The sequence below is a fragment of the Leptonychotes weddellii genome, chromosome 5 (genome assembly GCF_054177405.1).
Source record: "Leptonychotes weddellii isolate Sample4059 chromosome 5, ASM5417740v2, whole genome shotgun sequence".
NCBI classification, from domain to species: domain Eukaryota; kingdom Metazoa; phylum Chordata; class Mammalia; order Carnivora; family Phocidae; genus Leptonychotes; species Leptonychotes weddellii.
In genome coordinates, this window is record NC_138373.1 from 1,584,089 (window position 1) to 1,601,509 (window position 17,421).

Genomic DNA, 17,421 nt, shown 5'->3' on the forward strand with positions numbered 1-17,421 from the left:
GCGTGGCCTGCTCTCACCCAGCCTGGTGGTTCTGAGGCTCGTTCACGTTTCCGTTTAACGCTGTGTTTTGATGTGACTTCACACCAGCCAGGGGCGGTGGGACCCGCGTATGAGCTCCCGTGTCGTCTGCAGCCATGTTTCCCACGTGGGGGTGCCTGGCCAGGTCTGCTCCATCCTCCTCTCCCTGTGTGTATGCGCTTCTTTTCCCTGGGCCACCTGAGACATCGTGCCCTTCCACACCCAGAGATGTCTGTGTGTTCCTTAAAAACAGGGACATTCTGTGACTCCAGGACAGCGCCAGAAGTCAAGACATTAATATTGATACCACCCAGTCTGAACGTGTGTTCATGGTTGGCTGATTTCTCTCAATCGTGTTACTTATAGCAAAGAAAAAAAATATTTTTGGGGGTACAAGAGCCATTGCCGCTGATACTTCTTGAACACTGAGCACATGATTGCTTGTACCCCTTATGGCCATGGGTCCTGCTACCGTCTCCATCTTACAGATGGGAAAACAGAGCCCAGGTGGGTGGGGAAACTTGCCCACGGCCTCCCTGCTGGTGGGAGCCTGTTCTGAACCCACCCGGCACCCCGACATTCTGGCCTGGCTTACAGCGCACTCACGCGGTGGGAACTGCATGGATGGGGGCTGCTCCCCGGGTCCCTTTCCTGAGAGCCTCTCCACGGCTGGATGGAGAAGAAGAGCATGAAGTTTGAAAATGGTTAGCTTATGTCATGGAAAACGTGCTGGCCTGAAGCCGGGGCAGGCCCCGGGGGCTCCTGGCCCCGCCTGACTCCCCAGGAACCTCTGGGCAGCCCTTGCCTCCTGAGGCCTCTGTTTCCAAAGCTGTGGACCAAGGGAGGGGTTGGCCAGGTGGCTGGGGGTGGGGGGACACAGGGTGGCCAGGCTCTTGGTCTGCCCAGCTGGGCCCCCAGGACCCCCCAGGGGCGCATGCCCCCCACTAGCCCAGGAGCTCCTCCCGGAGTAAACAGAGCTGATTGGTCTCTAGTTGCCCTGCCCTCCCCCGCCCCCCACCGCCCCGTCCCCAGAGGCCCTCCTACAACTTGCTTCATAATTATGTATTTGTGTGGGGCGCCTGGGTGGCTCAGTTGGTTAAGCGACTGCCTTCGGCTCAGGTCATGATCCTGGAGTCCCTGGATCGAGTCCCGCATCGGGCTCCCTGCTCGGCAGGGAGTCTGCTTCTCCCTCTGACCCTCCTCCCTCTCATGCTCTCTGTCTCTCATTCTCTCTCTCGCAAATAAAAAAAAAAAATTATGTATTTGTGTGAGAGGGCAGAGGCCTTGGGGAGGGGGCCACCGTGCACGCTGGTTTGGAGAAGCAGAGAGGGGGCTGCAGAGCTTGGAGGGTAGACAGGTGGGGCATGGACGCACGCTCGGGCAGCTCGGGGGATGGGGGGCATGGAGCACAGCAGCTCCTGCCATCCCTTCTTCCTGCCGTTCATCAAAGGGCCCTGTCCCTGTTGGTTGGGTGCTGGGGGACAGAGCTCAGCAGACCCCAGGGGTGCAGGAGCTTGGACAGGAAGCGGAGAGGGTGCCCGGGGCTGGAGGACCCCCCGCCTGGCTGAGCACAGAGGCCGGCTGCCCTCCTGGGACACAGACCAAGCCCCCCCACCCCCAGTGTCCTCGAGCAAGGCCAGGCCTGGCGTCCTTCAGGGTGCACGCGTCCGCCCTGATTCTGGGAGCAGCCCCTCCTCTGACACCTCCCTCCCGCTGCCCTAGATGGTGGTGCTCATGGACCCTGGCGAGGACACGCTGTGCGCACACCGGTCGTGGGAGAAGACCTTCATCTTCAACACTGTTTTCGACCAGCATGCGTCACAGGTACCCCGCGCCCCACGCCCCCTGCGTCCTCCCACGGGGCTTCACCAGACCCTGGAGCCCCCCTGGGAGGGCTTGGTAGCCAGGTGGTCCCGTCCATGACTTGTCACAGGAGTGTCCCTGCTGAACAACGAGGTTGGCACGTGGGCCGTCCCAGGGGCAGGTAGCGGGAGGCCCCAGGGTTCACACACGTTCTCATTTGTCCGTCCGTCCAGACAACAAGGCGGGGTCCCCTCTGCCATGTGGCTGGAGCATGCTCCCTGCCCACAGGGACCCCCCCAGGGCAGCAGCAGGGACGAGGGGCCCAGGCGCAGGCTTCAGCCGGCCCCTTCCTCAGATGTTTGGGCCCAGCGTCAGGTCGCACGCACCAGACCCCCGCCTGGGAGAGCCCGGGGGGCCCGGCAGAGCAGGATTTGAACTCAGGCTTCTGGAGACGGGCTGTCGCACGGCCAAGGTATGGTGTCTGGAGGATGTTTGGCCCCGAGCCCAGTCCAGCCCTGCCCACCCTGCCCCTGCAGCTGCCCGCTGGGCCCCGGCACGGCTTGTCTCGGACACACCGGCCCTCCCTCGGGACGCGGCCGTAGCTAGAAAGAGGACGGATTTGCTCCGCGTGGCCGGCCGGCTGCTTTCTGAGTGGACTCGCGGCTTTCACCCCTGAGATCTCCCTGGGGCTGCAAGTAGGAGGGGGCTGGCCATCAGCATCTGTTGAGCAGTGGCTGCCTGCCGAGGCACGTTGAGCAGTGGCTGCCTGCCGTCCTGGGGCACACGGTCTTGCCAGCCCCTCAGCAGCCCTCTGCAACGTCCTGTGATGTGGTCCCCATTTTACAGACGGGGAAACCGAGGCTCCTAGCCTGAGGTCACACAGCTAGGGGGTTGCAGGCCAGCTCTCAGCCGCTGACGGTGTAAGTCCACAGCTCAGGAAAGCAGTCCCCGTGCTCAGGTCTGCCTCCAGCCGCCGTGAGCTGCGTCGCCGGCTGGGGCTACTGGGACAATTCGGGGACGCCAGGAGCAGGGTCCAGATGGGCGCCCAGGAAGGGCAGCAGAGATGGGACTGTCGTTTCTGTCTGGGCCAGCCACGTCCACGCACCTGGAGGTGTCCTTTCTTGAATACCCCTGTGGGCAGGGAGCTCACTACCACACCTGTTGCTAGGCGTTGCTGCCTTATGTGGGATTCTGCCGGACTGAGGTGCTCAGGCGTTGGTCCTGGTTTTGTCCCAGGAGGAGGAGTCCTGATGCTCTTCCCAGACTTGCAAGTCCTGGGCTGCCTTCCGGTCCCAGGCACCTGTCGGGCTTCTCTCGGCTCCTGAGAAGCCCCATCGCGTCCAGCACCAGACCCGTGTCAGGCCTCGTGGCGGGAGCTGTCCTGCGCTCTCGTGTGATCCTCCCTGACGGCTGTGCTCTGGGGGCCCGGCCCCCTCTCAGCCCCTGGGGCGGCAGAGCGGCAGGACGGAGACCGCAGCCCACGCCCTGTCTAGACCGGCCCCCGCCTGAGGGTCCCGTCACACGCGTGTCCGACTCTGGCCAGGCCGCGCATCCCGCTGTCTGTCCTTCCATCCGTCCACAGGAAGGCGTGTATCATGCCACCCCCCAGCACCTGGTGGAAGGTGTCATTTCTGGATACAACGCGACGGTGTTTGCCTACGGCCCCTCAGGTACCGCCGAGGGCAGGGGCCCGGGAGGGCGCGGGGCTGGTGGCAGGGGCGCTCTCCCTCCCGGACAAAGCACCTGCGGTGCACCAGCATGTGCTGGTCTCCCTGCGCCCGTTGGCTCCTTCCAGCCTCGTCGCGGCCCCACGGGCAGGTAGAGCGCCCCCTTGCCACACGCAGGGAAGCTGAGCCTCAGGGGCTCACACGGCTGGTAGGAGTGCATGTGGGGTCCAGCCGCGCCTGCACCTTGCTGCCTGCGAGGACCCACAGATTTCTCCACAAGGACGAGCAGTTGGGCTCGACACTGTCCACAAAGCTGAGCCACCTCTCGAGTCCTGAAAACTAGGATCACAGAGGGACGGGGCAGTTGGGGAAACGGAGGCTGGGAAGCACCTGGTCCGGAGTCACAGCCTGTGGATGTCATCCGTTCGCTCAGTAGCCGTTAGGGAGCACGCGCTGTGTGCCAGGCTCTGGCGGAGGAGGGGCTGTCTGGTCTTTCGGGGGCAGGGGCGGGGGCAGCGGTGTCCCTGTGACAGGCGTGAGTCCGGCGACTGTAGGAACGGCTTCCGCATCTTCCCGAGAGCTGGGGGAGGAGCACGCACCCGGTGGTCGCCCCTCATCCCGGCCCGTTTGGCCCACGTCTGCGCTTCGGTCCCGTGTCTCCCGCGTCTGCGGTTTCTTCTGCAGGGGAGCCATTGGACTCTTGCGGGCTTCCCCCCTGGTTTCCAAAACTGAACACAAGCGCGTCTGAGTGTTCGGGACCGTTTGCCCAAGGTGGCAGAGGTCTGAACCATCTCGTGGTGGCGCGTGTCCAGGCGGGGTCAGAGCCTGCCTCAGGAGTCCCCGCCCTGGCGGCTGTCCTCCTGCCCACAGGCGCAGGGAAGACCCACACCATGCTGGGCACGGACGCCGAGCCCGGCATCTACCTGCAGACCCTCACCGACCTCTTCCGGGCCATCGAGGACAGCCGCGACAACGCGGACTGCAGTGTGTCCATGTCTTACCTGGAGGTGAGCCTGCCCGCCAGCCTCGGGGAGACCTTGGCCCTCGGGGCGTCGGAGCCTTCTCGGGAGACCTACACCCTGTGCTGCCTTTGCCCCGAGGCTGCTGCCTGTCCCGCTTGTGTCTCTCCTCCCAGATTTATAACGAAGTGATCCGGGATCCCCTGAGCCCATCCTCGGGGTTCCTGGACCTGAGGGAGGATTCTCGGGGCAGCATCCAGATCGCAGGCATCATGGAGGTCTCCACCTCGAACGCCCAGGAGGTGAGGGGCACGGGGGCCCACGGAGGGAAGGGGGCCTGGGCCTCGGCGGCCACGCTCGCCAGAGCTCACGGAGCAGAGCTGGACACATGGCCCCGCGCTGTTTCCCGGCTAATGGGGTGCCGGACGGTGCACTCAGGGCAGACATCGCCGATAGACCACTGTTCTTCCCCCTGCGCCTGAGCCCCTTCCCACGCGGCGCCCCAGCCAGTCCCAGCCCGTCTGAAATCCCCCACATGCTCTGCGGTCCCAGCACCGCCCGGCACACGGCAGGTGGCCCGTCGAGGCTCATCGGCGTGGCTCCCGCCCGGCGGCTTACACACAAATGGCTTGCAGCCCACCTGCCAACCCCGGCGAGCCCGTACGGGGTTCCGCGCTGGAAGGTTCTGGGACCGGCTCTCTGGGGAAGACGTGGGTGATCCAGTGGCCGGGTCTGCCCTGGCAGAGGAGGGGGAGGGCAACACAAGTGTCTGGATTGGTTGGCTCGATCGCTTAGTCGCTCCGTGCCGCAAACCAGAAATGGCTTGCGCTGGACGAAGTTCTGTTGCGAAGAGCTGCCCAAGAGGGCTCAGGGTCCAGCGCTCCCCCCCGGCCCCGCGTGGATCTGGAGGGCGCGTGTGGCTACCCACCCAACTCGCCTGTGTCCTCAGATCGTGCAGCTCCTCACCAAGGGCAGTCGGCAGCGCACGCAGGAGCCCACGGCCGCCAACAGGACATCCTCCCGCGCCCACACCGTGCTGCAGGTCACCGTTCGGCGGCGGAACCGCGGCGCAGACGCGCTGGAGGGAGTGCGTGTCGGGAGGCTCTTCCTGGTGGACCTGGCCGGCTCGGAGCGGGCGTCGCAGGTTCGCTGGCGTCCCCCCCGCCCCCTCTCACGCCCCCACAGCTACTCACCCCCTCACAGTCCGCCGCGAGCGGGGCCCTGCCCCTCCTCGTCCAACAGCCTCTGCGGCTCCCAGGGCAGCGCCGAGCCGCCAACGGAGTGAGTGGTCCCGAGTGTCGAGGGGCGAAGCCCACAGAGCCGGTATTTATGGATTCACGACTGCCGCGTGGCAGGCTCTCCTGACCATGATCGGCGCCCAGACCCACCCCGAGGGAGTGCCAAGCCTCTGCGTGAGCCGATAATCACGGCACGGGGAGGCCTGTGCTTGGAGATTCCGGGTCCGCACAGAGGCTGGGGGGGCCCGGAGGGGGGCCCGGTGGTGGCGTGCGGTCTCAGGGCCGAGCCTGAGAGGGTCATCAGGAGTTTGGTGGGGTGCGAGGAAGGGCATGTCAGATGGAGGGAACTGCGTGTGCAAAGCATGGCTGTTGGGAGGATGGCGCCCAGTGTACTCCAGCCCCGACAGTCCTTCCGAGGGTCCCACCTGCCTGCCCCCGAGCTCTTGGCTCGCCTGTGCTTGGAGGCACCTGTCGCTGGGAGCCGGGGCTGTGCTTTACCTTGTGCTGCCGCAGTGGCCTGAGCGTTCCTTGAGGGCAGGACCCAGCCCAGGGCCAGGCACAGAGTGGTGCTGGACAGAGGCGGTGTCCACACAGTAATGTTACCACCAAACCTTAGCAGGTGTAATCCCCCTAATCCCCCAGCACAGGATAAGGTGGGCAGCGGATGCGGGGCCGGGACCCAGGCGGTGCCGCGACTAGGCCATGCACGACGTGTTCAGTGCTGCATCCAGGCTTTGGACCTGGGCATCTTGCCCAAATCCCTGCGGTCCACTGCTGGGATAGTTGTCCCCTGGTTTGCGCCAGATGCTCTGCGTCTTTGGGGTTTGACCACTGAGTCGTCTCATCCGTTCGCTGCCCTGCCCTCGGCGCTCCGGGAGTTGAAGTGAGCAGGGCCAGGGCAGCGGCCGGGGGCAGACTGGTCTGAAATGCCGTGTGTTCATAGACAATTTGAGGCACAGTAGGGCCAGCAGACCCGGAGATGACCGCTGTTGGAAAGATAGTGCTACTCACAGTTTTCCAAGAAGAGGGGCCTCGGGATTTCACGCAGGGAAGCACCAGGGCCGGTCAGGAGGCAGAGGGAGGCCGCGCTGTGGGCGAGAACCCTCTGGCGGTTTCCCCGGGAAGGAACGGGCGAGGCAGGGTGAGCAGGCTCAGGTCCAGCTAGTTTGAGCAATTCCAGGGGCCTGGGGCATAATGGCTGTTTGTCTGGTCCCTGGCCCTGGGGGATTAGGGCAGGGGCCTGGCGTCAGGTGGCGGGGGTGTGGGCTCTGGGCTGGTGGTTTGCATTTGAAAGGCTTGTTCGGTATCTCCGGGAATTGGTAATGCTGGGAGGGGCAGTCCCTCCAGGGTCAGCAAGGACTCCAGATGTCAAACATCAGAGCACGAAGAATAAAGGACATGGCTGACCCACGGACAGATGTGGGTGCAGACACGTTCATGCAGGGAGAGCCCCGTGCAACAGAGGTCTGGGACTCTGGCCTGTTCTAGCTGAGCCCAGCTGCGTCCACAGGACAAGATGGAGAGGGTTGCAGGGAAGGGGTCCAGGGTCTGGGTCCTTGCTCTCGCTCTGCTCTGACTTGCTGTGTGCCTTTGGGTAAGCCACTGCCCCTCTCTGGGCCTTGGTTTTGGTTTAGTTGTCTATTCAAGTGGCCTACGTGAGCGACTTTTACAATCTGCTTGGCTCTCGCGAGCTGTCATTTCTTCATAGAAAATCACTCGTAAAAGACTTTGTTCTAGGGCACGAGGTCTCTGAGAAGGCCTTGAACTCTGTGACCCAGACACCAGCAGCTGCGGTCCTGCCCTGCACCGGCTCCCACATAATGACCATAGTAGCTGGCGTTTACTGCTTGCCTCTGTGGGCCCAGGCCTGAGCAGGCCTGTTGCACATGTTGCGCACTAAATCCTCACTGTAACCCCATGAAGTTGGGAGATTGCCCCTTTTGGCAAATGAGGAAGGTGGGACAGACTGGGAGATCTGTCAGAGATTTGCAAACCATGCTCCAGGTTGGCTCCAAAACCCATGCCCTTAAAGAGAAAAAGAAATTTTTTTTTTTTTTTTTTGATTTCCAATGTATTAGAAACACAGCACAGAAAATGTGGAAAATACGGGCAAGGGGAAGAAAGTTAGAGTCCCTGCCGTGCTTGCACTCAGAGGTGTTCATCCCGAGGGCATTTTGGCTCCTTCGTGCGGACTCCGCTGAGGCCTGGGCTCCGGGGACGCTTGGCCTCCATGGAGCCTGGGATCCAGTGGGGAGCGGGAGGGAAGACGGATGCGGCAGAGAGCAAGGCAGCTGCCGGGGAAGTCAAGCGGTGGAGGAAATAGGCTGGGGGACCGGCTGCCGTGGTCCCCGCTTCGGAGAGTGAGGTCGGGGTGCCCCTGCACGTGGTCACTGTCAGCGCGCAGATCGGCCGTGTCCCCTCCACGCAGAGTCCTGTGTCCTCGGGGCCCCAGCTGTGCGGTGCGTGCGGTCTGAGCCGCTTGGGCCGGGGTGGGATGGGTCAGTGCACCGCCCGACCTCTCCTCTCCCGCCCAGACCCAGAAACACGGCAAGAGGAGGAAGGAGGGCGCCCACATCAGCCGCTCCCTGCTGGCTCTGGGCAACTGCTCAACACGCTCAGCGAGAAAAGCGGCCGCCGGGCGCAGTACGTGAACTTCCGGGACAGCAAGCTCATGCGCCTGCTGAAGGTACGGCTGCCCGCCTGTGCGGGGCCTCCCTGCCAGGGGGACGCCCAGACCTGGGTCTCAGGGCCCCTCCAGGAACCCCTGGAGGCACGAGAACCCCGTAGAAACCACGGCTGGTCACTGCCTGACTCCTGCTCCATCCCTCTGAGTAGGGGCCAGCCTGGGCTTGCATGCTTCCAGCCACAGGGAGCTCACTACCTTACTGAGGCCTCCTGTCCCATCTTGGATGGTCAGTGAGACAGTCCCCTCTGTTCTGAGCTGGACACTGTTCCCTCTATTCCGTAGCAAGGGTGTAGGTGAACAGACAGGCAAAGCAATACGTAAACGTTCCCGTGGATTCGGCTTCGCAGTCTACTCTGTTCTCATCGGAGCAGAAGTCTGACGGGGTGGGCCGGGAACAGATCTCACTTCGTCCTAGCGTCCCCTCCCTGAGCACCAAACCCTTGGTCCTGGCATCACCTGCCTTTCTCGGGGTTTGGAGCAGGAACCGCAGAGGGCTGGTCCAGAGGGGCCTGGGACGGGAGGTGGGGGCCCCGTTCCCCTTACCCCCACCTTGGACCTTCCACTGAGCAGGACGCCCTAGGAGGGAACAGCCGCACAGTGATGATCGTGCACATCAGCCCAGCCAGCACGTCCTTCGAGGAGTCCCGGACCACCCTGCTGTACGCCTACAGGGCAAAGAACATCAAGACGCGGGTGAGGCCCCCACTTGCTAAGTTCTCACTCGCGCTCCCTCTGGAGCCTCTAGGGGAGGGTCCCTTCCACCTGGGGCTCCTGGCCATGCTGGGCGTGTGGTGCTTGACCTCTCTGTTTCTCCCTTCTCTCCTCTGATGGGGACACTGGCCTTGGGTTTCAGGCCCCCCGAATCCAGGAGGGTCTCATCTCAAGATCCCTAATTACATCTGGGTTTGGGGTGTTTACGACATGGACTTAACCGACCTCCAGGCGCACTGTGAGCACTAGATGTCTTGATTTAATTCTTTACCTCCTTCTCCCCGGGAAGTGGGGCCTGTCATCAACCCGTTCTGAAGCCTGGGCAGCTGAAGCGCGGAGAGAGAGAAAGCCACTTCTCCAGCCTTCCAGAGCCCGAGCAGAGCTGGGCATTGTGGCGCAGAGCGCCTCGATCTGGAGGCTGCACTGCTGTGCTCGGTGCAGAGGACTCGCGTTGGAAGGCTGGACACGGGCTCAGGGACATATGCTAGTGGTCAGCGAGTGGAGGTGTGATCCTCGCCAACAAACCTGGGATGAGCCCTTCCTGCCGCGGGCTCTGAGCGAGGCACCAGGACAGCCTCTCTCTTAGCCGAACCTCGAGCTTCGCTGCGGGGTGAGGCAGATGACAAACACGACCCCCCACAGATGAGTACGTCCCTTCCAACTGTGGTCCGTGCTGTAAACGGGAGCCACAGGGTGCTGCAAGGAAGAGTGGCCGAGAACATGGAGTTGAGAGGCTCGGTCAAGGATGCAGGGCCCCGAGTGAGGGAGGGCAGGGTGTGCAGACGCGGGGTGGTCAAGCGCCTCTCTTCAGCCTGAGACCAGCACTTGCACCCTCCAAACCCACCAGAGAGAAACTCGGACCCATGTGCTCTACTCGAAAGCCCCAAAGTGCCCATGGAAGGGGACAGGGCGTGCAAACTGGTACGTCCCTCCCGTGGACCACTGTGTAGCTTCAGAGAGAATGGGGTAGACCCGTCTGTGCAGACGGACGGCCTCCCGGCCACAGCGCTGGATGAGGAAAGCAAGTTAGAGAAGAATAGCTCTGGGGGGCGCCTGGTGTCCCAGTAGGTGGAGCGTGCGACTCTCAATCTCAGGGTCGTGGGTTCAAGCCGCACGTTGGGCTGGAGCCTCCTTTAAAACAACAACAACAACAACAACAAAAAACACAACAACGTGAAAAAGAAAATAACAGCCCTGGTCTGATAAAATTTCCATAAAAAACCAAAGCCAAGCCTACACCAAGAAACTCCCCGTGTGTGTCTCTGCAGATACGTATATACGCACAAAACCTCACAGAGGACGGTCCAGAGGGCACAGATGAAAGTGATCGCAGTGCTTACCCAAGGGGAGGGGTTTTAAAAAACTCTTGACGGATCCATTTGAAATTTCTCGACTGTGGCAAAATACGCATGACATAAAATTTGCCACTTTAACCATTTCTAAGCGTCCAGTTCAGGGGCACCATCCCCCCCCATCCAGCTCCAGAACGTTCCATCCCGTACGCAGAGACCCTGTCCCCATGATGCACGGACCACCCCCCCCCTCCCCCAGCCCCGGCCCCACCATCTACTCTCTGTGTCGGTGAGTCTGGCGACTCTGGGATCTCGTGTGAGTGGGGTCCCCGTGCATGTCCTTCTGTGTCTGGCTCGTGTCCTTGGGGCTCGTCCCCGTGGGGGCAGGGGTCCGGTTCCCTTTGTCTTTAAGGCTAAGTTGTATCGATCTGAGTTTTCCTAACAAAATGTGCCGGAGTCCTTGTAGCATGAATACCTCTCGTGGCGGGGCAGTTCCCACTTGCTCTGACCTTGGCCGTGGGTCCCACCCACCAGGTGAAGCGCAATCTCCTGAACGTGTCCTACTGCATCGCGCAGTATACGGACGTCATTTCTGACCTGCGCAGGGAGATCGAGCGCCTCCAATCCAAAACTGAGACGCAGGAGGTGGAGAAGAGAGGTGAACCCGGCGTCCGGGATGTGTGAGGTAGAGCCGAGCTGCTGGGGCCCCTGTCGTTTTGCCATCCCCTGCCTGGGACGCATGGCCGTGGCCGTGGGCTTCAGTCCCAGCCCACCACGCGCTGCCTTCCATCTCCTGGCCCGCAGCATGCGGGGCAAGCGGCCGCCTTCCCTGCCTTCTCCTGAGCTCTTCCTTCCTACCTTTCCTCTCCTCTCACCTCCCCACTTTTTTGTTTCTTCCTTCCTCCCAGATCCGTTTTTCTTTAAAAACATAATCTTCCATTCCAGAATAATTTTAGATTTACAAAAAAAGTTGCAGGTAGTACAGAGAGTTCTTCACTTCCTCTAATGTCAGCATCTAAATTTGTATTTATTTACTGAGGCAAAGCTCACACAACTTAAAATTCACCATCTTCACATGCACAGTTCCACGGCATTCGAGGCTCATCCACAGTGCCGTGTGGCCACCACCTCCATCTGGTCCCGGAGCATTCCTGCCTCCCCAGAGCAGACCCCATGCCCATCACACAGTTTCTCTCCATTCCCTGCTTCTTCCCAAAGCAGCCTTCGGTAGGCCTACCTTAGGGGTGAGCATATCATAGCTCTTCCAAAAATTATAAAACTAATCAGTAAGTTAAAAAGGTACCCTTAAAAATGCCGGTAAGAAAGTCAGGTATATGTATGTGTGTATATATACATACATACCTATATACATATGTGTTCTTTTAGCTGATTAAGATAAGCTTTGCCATAATAAATAAAGGACTTTTGAAAACCAATAAGAAAGAACCAGCAGTCCAGAACTGAGTGAGGAAATGAATAGGTGATACAGAGAATTCCTAGTGGCCAATAAACACAGGGAAAGATTTTTTTTTTTTTAAAGATTTTATTTATTTATTTGACACAGAGAGAGATAGCAAGAGCAGGAATAGAAGCAGGGGGAGTGGGAGAGGGAGAAGCAGGCTCCCCGCCAAGCAGGGAGCCCGATGTGGGACTCGATCCCAGAACCCTGGGATCATGACCTGAGCTGAAGGCAGACGCTCAACGACTGAGCCACCCAGGTGCCCACAGGGAAAGATTCTTAATTGCGTCAGGAAACAGACACACATTGAAACAATTTTCATTTATCGGGTTGGCTAAAGCCACAACGTCAGGTCCTAGTAAACGGATGCTATAATGCAGGATGAAGATGGCAGCAGAAACCCTCCTCCTGGGCGTGTGAATTACCCTGTGTCTTTGGGAGGCCAGCTTAGTGGCAAATGTTCACACTTACAGTGTGTGCGCTCCCTGCCCCGCCCTCTCAGCCCTCCAGATCTGCGACGAGGCACGTGCCCTCCTGTGCCCAGGAGGCTCTGGGACCGTAGTGTGCCCCCCAAGGGGGTCCGGATGAGCAAACTGGTGCGTTAGGGAGGGGAGGGCAGGGCAGGCCCGTCTGTGCAGCCCAACCCCATGCAGGCATGCGGCTCATGTTTTTTGTTATGGGAATTTCCAACACTGGTGGAGGAGAAAGGCCAGAATGGCAGCCCCCGACCAGAGCCGCCACTCCTTGCCAGGCGCACTCGCTCTGTCCTCCCACGCGGCCCCCATCCCATCATCTCGAAGGGTTAGGGTTGGTAGGCGTGCATGTTTCTAGCAAGCCCATTGGTGTCATCAGGCCACACCTCAAATGTGGTCTCTTCTATTAAGCGGGCATCCCCTCTTCCTTTTTGTGGTTTTCCTTTTGATTCTTGCTGAAGAAACTGAGTCATTTGTCCCGTGGATTTGCCGACAGCTCTGTGCTCTGAGTTCCTATAAATCAGTAGTTGTATCTAAACGTTGGGAAGAGGGGGCGTTCCCTGAGGCCACTGCTGTCATTTTGATGTGAGCCTGTCTGGACTGTGTTCTGTGCAGCGTCCCCAGAGAGGGACACGTGGTTTGTGCGCATGTGCGCGTGGGGCAGGGGATCGGCTTCGGGCTGTTAGGTAAGTGACACCAGCCTATGGCCGTTGCTCTGTTCCTTGTTTTCCTCACCCAGCGGTGAGTCCTGGGGGCCGTCCACCTGCGCAGTGGGTCTGCCCCATTCTTTCTAACAGCCGTGGAGCATTCCACTAGAGTCTGAGTATCTCATCCTCCTTGATGGGTCTTTTGGGGCTTTCTAGCTACTCAGCCTCCTTGGGCACATGGGTTCCCATTTGTCTTAGGTGATTTGGAGGGCTCAGGGTTCTGTTGGAGCAAGAAGGTGAAGGAAGTGTTCCATGAAGAGGGGCTGTTGTTGATGGCAGACTGAGTCCCACGGGGCCAGTGGAGGGCTGGGAGGCCGGTGGGGGTAGAAGATGGGTTGTTGTAGAGAATTTGCAAAGCTAGGTGGTGACCAGGACGCTTCAGCTTCTTTGGGGCCGGGGTTGAATAGGGATGCATGCCATAAGGGCCTTCACTCTGATGGCCTCTTAATTATTGGGGCTGGTCCTAGGTGGTCTGTACTGGGGAGGCGGGCAACATCGTAAGGGGGTGGTGGTCTCATGGTGAGCCCTGAGGGCATGACGGGCTTCCCTTGCGTCCTGTGGCAGTGGGACACTGTGTGCATGCCTCTGCCAGGAGCATTATGAGAATTTCCAGGGTACCGAGTACTCCCCCAAAATCTTGTTGTAATGACCACAAGGGTCCAGTCTCTGGACACATTGCTCATTTTGCCCATCTCAGATCACTTGGCATTTAAGGAAAAGGTGCCCCTTGATCCCTGCCCTCCAGGTCAGGGGAATAGACCATGTGTGGCCAGAGTGGAGCTACCAATGGGGCAGTCGGGGAATACCATCAATTAATCGTGGACAACTATTAGGTAGGGACTTACACGGGAAACAAAAAGACAAAACTAGTTTGTTCTGTGGAACTTACATTCTAGCAGGAAAGAGGTGTCAAATGTGTCACAAAACATTTATCAATTATCGATATGCAGAGGACTGTGAAGGAGAAGGCAGGATGTTATCAGAACAAGTGGCAGGTGGACCCAGCTTGAGAATCTGGGAGGGTTTCCATGAGGAAGTGAGGTCTGAGCTCAGATGGCTAGCGGTCACACCCCTCCTTGGATCCCTGAGACTCAAATCCAGGTAATCTGACCCCAAACCAGGCACCATCTAAACCATCCATCCAATTATCTACCTATCCACCCACCTATCCATCTATCCATCTCTCCATCCATATCTCCACATCTATCTCCTCATCCATCCATTATTCATGCACCTATTTATCTGTCCATCCATCCATCCATCATTCACCCACCGATTCATCCAACCATCCATCATCTACTGATCCATCCATCCATTATTCACCTACCGATTCACCCATCCATCCCATCATCTACCCATCCATCCATCCATCATCCATCCATTATTCACCTACCCATTCATCCATCCATCCATCATCTACCCATCCATCCATCCATCCATCCATTATTCACCTACCCATTCATCCGTCCATCCATCATCTACCCATCCATCCATCCATCCATTATTCACCCACCCATTCATCCATCCATCCATCATCTACCCATCCATCCATCCATCCATCATTCACCCACCCATTCATCCATCATCTATCCATCCATTATTTATTTATTTATTTGAGAGAGGGCAAGAGAGCAGGAGCAGGGGAGCAGAGGGAAAGGGAGAAGCAGGCTCCCTGAGCAGGGAGCCCGACGCAGGGCTTGATCCCAGGACTCTGGGATCATGACCTGAGCTGAAGGCAGACGCTTAACCGCTGAGCCACCCAGGCACCCCTATCCATCCAGTATTTACCCATCCATTGTCCATCCATCCATCCTTCACCCATCTATCCATCCATCCATCCAAACATGTGTATGGAGTTCCTCCTTGGTGCAGACCCTGTGTTGGTGGGCAAGCATGGAGTTCAACCCTGGCTTAGGTAGCACTGCTCCTGGGGCAGCTGGCTCTCTTCCTGCCCCCAGTCATGACTCCCCCCTACGATGGAGAGGAGGATAGCCGCCTGCAGATGAACAAGATATGGGCGCAGCTCATCGGGGCCTTCAAGGAGGAGTTGGAGATGCGGCGCAGCCTGGTGGAGCTGGAGAACACCAATATAGAGCTGCACGTTGACACATCGTGCCACCTGCTGACCATTGCAGAGTGAGTGTGCCCACTTACCATCCCCATGGGGCAAGGAGGCCAGCCAGAACACGAGGAGTTCCTCTTGTGTGCTCGTCCAGCTTCTCTCTACAGCCTGCAGGTTGCCAAGGGGGAACTTCAGTGAAGGGCACCCTCTCTTCCCGGGCAGGACTCTTGGCCCAATCCCTCCCTGCTCTCCTGCCCCTGTAGCTAAGCTGGGCCGGGTGGGGGAAGGCTTCCGGGTCCCTGTGATCTCTCTGTCCCACGCTGGAGTCCAGAGCCAGCCCTGGCAGGTTAGGATCAACCCCATTTCACAGAAGAGGACGTTGAGGCTCAGAGGGGATGTGGGTTTGCACACCCACCAGGCCAGGACTCTTCTGCCGTTCCACACGTTCTCGCTATTTGTACCTACTGTGAATAGACTGACCACATATGGAGGGACTGATCGTGCTGTTTGTCATCTGGAGTGGGACGCGTTTGAAGGGGGAAGGGGTGCTATTTACAGTCACACGGGGAGCAGGTGTGCCCGGTCCTGCCCTGCACAAAATGGGACGCCTGGCTTCCCCTGCTTGCGGTAACTTAACGCTGAGCGCTTTCTTGTCCCGTCCTCCCCACATTTCTCCTCCTCCTGCTGCTGCTTCCTCCTTTCTGTTTATTTTCTGAGTTATACAAACAGCGTGATATCTGCACCGGGGGAATTCTTACACCAGGAAATGTCCTCCCTCCATGCGTTGTGCCCAGCCCTGCTGCTTCTGTTCTGTCCTCCCTTCCTGCCGTTCTTCCCCCCTGGTGCCCATTGTGCCCCTCTGAGGTTTTGCCCTGAGTGGGGGTCATCACGTCAATCCTCAGAGCCCCGGTGTACTGTTGCCCTCCTACGGCCGAGGGTGCTGGGCTCAGTGGGGGCGCGTTTGCATACAGGTGGCCCGAGGTCCCCGGGCAGAGCTGGGCTTGGAGGCAGGGGAATCCTGTGCTTAAATTGTCCGGCAATCCTACTTAATGGTCACTGCCTCTTTATTTCCTTCCAGTTTTTGTTCATGCCTTTTCGTGTTTTACAAGTGTAGAAGAGACGAGGCTGCAGACCCAATTCTGCCCAGGCCTGCGGGTAGACCAGCCTGGGCGTGGCTTGCACCCTGACCCCCGACCCCTCTGTTGCCGCTGCAGCTGGGAGCGGGAGGAGACCCACCAGCACGCGCACAGTGACGGGACGCCAGAGAGGGATGAGGAGCCGGCAGAGGCCGATGCGGATGGGGACGAGGGCGAGTCCGCGGAGCCGCTCGAGGTGGCTCTGGCCAGAGAGGAGGTCAACATGCTTCTGGCCGAGCAGCGGAAAACCGCGGCCCTCAAGGCGGGGGAGGGGTCTGCACAAGCAGGTCACAACAGGTGTGTGACCACAGTGCCGTACTGCAGACAGGGGATGGCTCAGGGAGGTGTTCCGCGTCCCTGGGGGCAGGAGGAGCCGAGCCGGGACGGGACCTGGGCCGACCGCAGAGTCCATGCCCTTCCCGCTAGTGACGGCCACAGGGGGCCGCAGGGGGCGGCAGGGGTCAGCGCGCAGCAGGGGCGGCCCTGGCTGGAGAGCCACGGGGTCCTCACAGTGGTTCCCATGCGCAGGTGTCTGTTCAGGCTCATGGAGGAGGCATCTGATGAGGTCACGCTGCTGACGGCAGGTGGCACTTACTTCGCTTAAAAACCACGTAGCCAAGCCGAGAACTCCTTATATTGTCACATCTCCCCGAGCAGTTTGGAGATGATGCGATCTCACTTCGAAAGTCCGCCAACATTTAAAAATAAGAAAAATGCCTTTTGCTTAAACCAGGAATGTGCATCAGCAGAGAGCATGACTTCAAGAGTCAAATATAGGCATTGAGATGCAGCGTAGCATGAAGACAGGAGTCCATTAATTAGTTAATTAATCTGTGAATCAAAAACAAATCGATGTTTCAAGTGTCCCCCCGTGTGCCAGGCCTGGGGACGTAAAGATGAAAAAGACCGTCTCCGTGACTTACGCTGTCGGTGTGCCGGGCTCTTCCCATCATCACGGACAGCGTGGTGTTGCGGTAACAGACGTGCGGGCAGGCGGCTGGGGGCTGGTGGAGGGGCTGCGGACTCAGCCGGGGGCCAGGGAGGACCTCGGGCGGAGGGGCGGAGGGGCGGGGGGGGGGCGGAGGGCCGTGCTAGGGAGCTGAGCCAACTCCTCCCGAAGCCGCCCCCTCCCGGTCTCAGAGGAGGAAGCGAAAGGCTGGAGCACGTGGTCCTGGGCCGCACTGGGGGTGTCATCCCACCTGTGCCTGGG

General features: G+C 59.5%; 1 protein-coding gene across 1 annotated transcript; it reads left to right on the forward strand.

Moving 5' to 3' along the window:
- Nucleotides 1-455: 455 nt before the first annotated feature.
- On the forward strand, nt 456-16,396 carry LOC102738750 (kinesin-like protein KIF19). The gene is given in 10 exon segments (XM_081819254.1): nt 456-525; nt 1,741-1,842; nt 4,359-4,495; nt 4,624-4,749; nt 5,397-5,591; nt 8,220-8,289; nt 8,292-8,371; nt 8,942-9,064; nt 10,909-11,059; nt 16,290-16,396. Coding segments are annotated over 9 exon segments (1,038 nt in total). The 5' UTR covers nt 456-470; the 3' UTR covers nt 11,059; nt 16,290-16,396.
- The last annotated feature ends 1,025 nt before the right edge of the window (nt 16,397-17,421 follow it).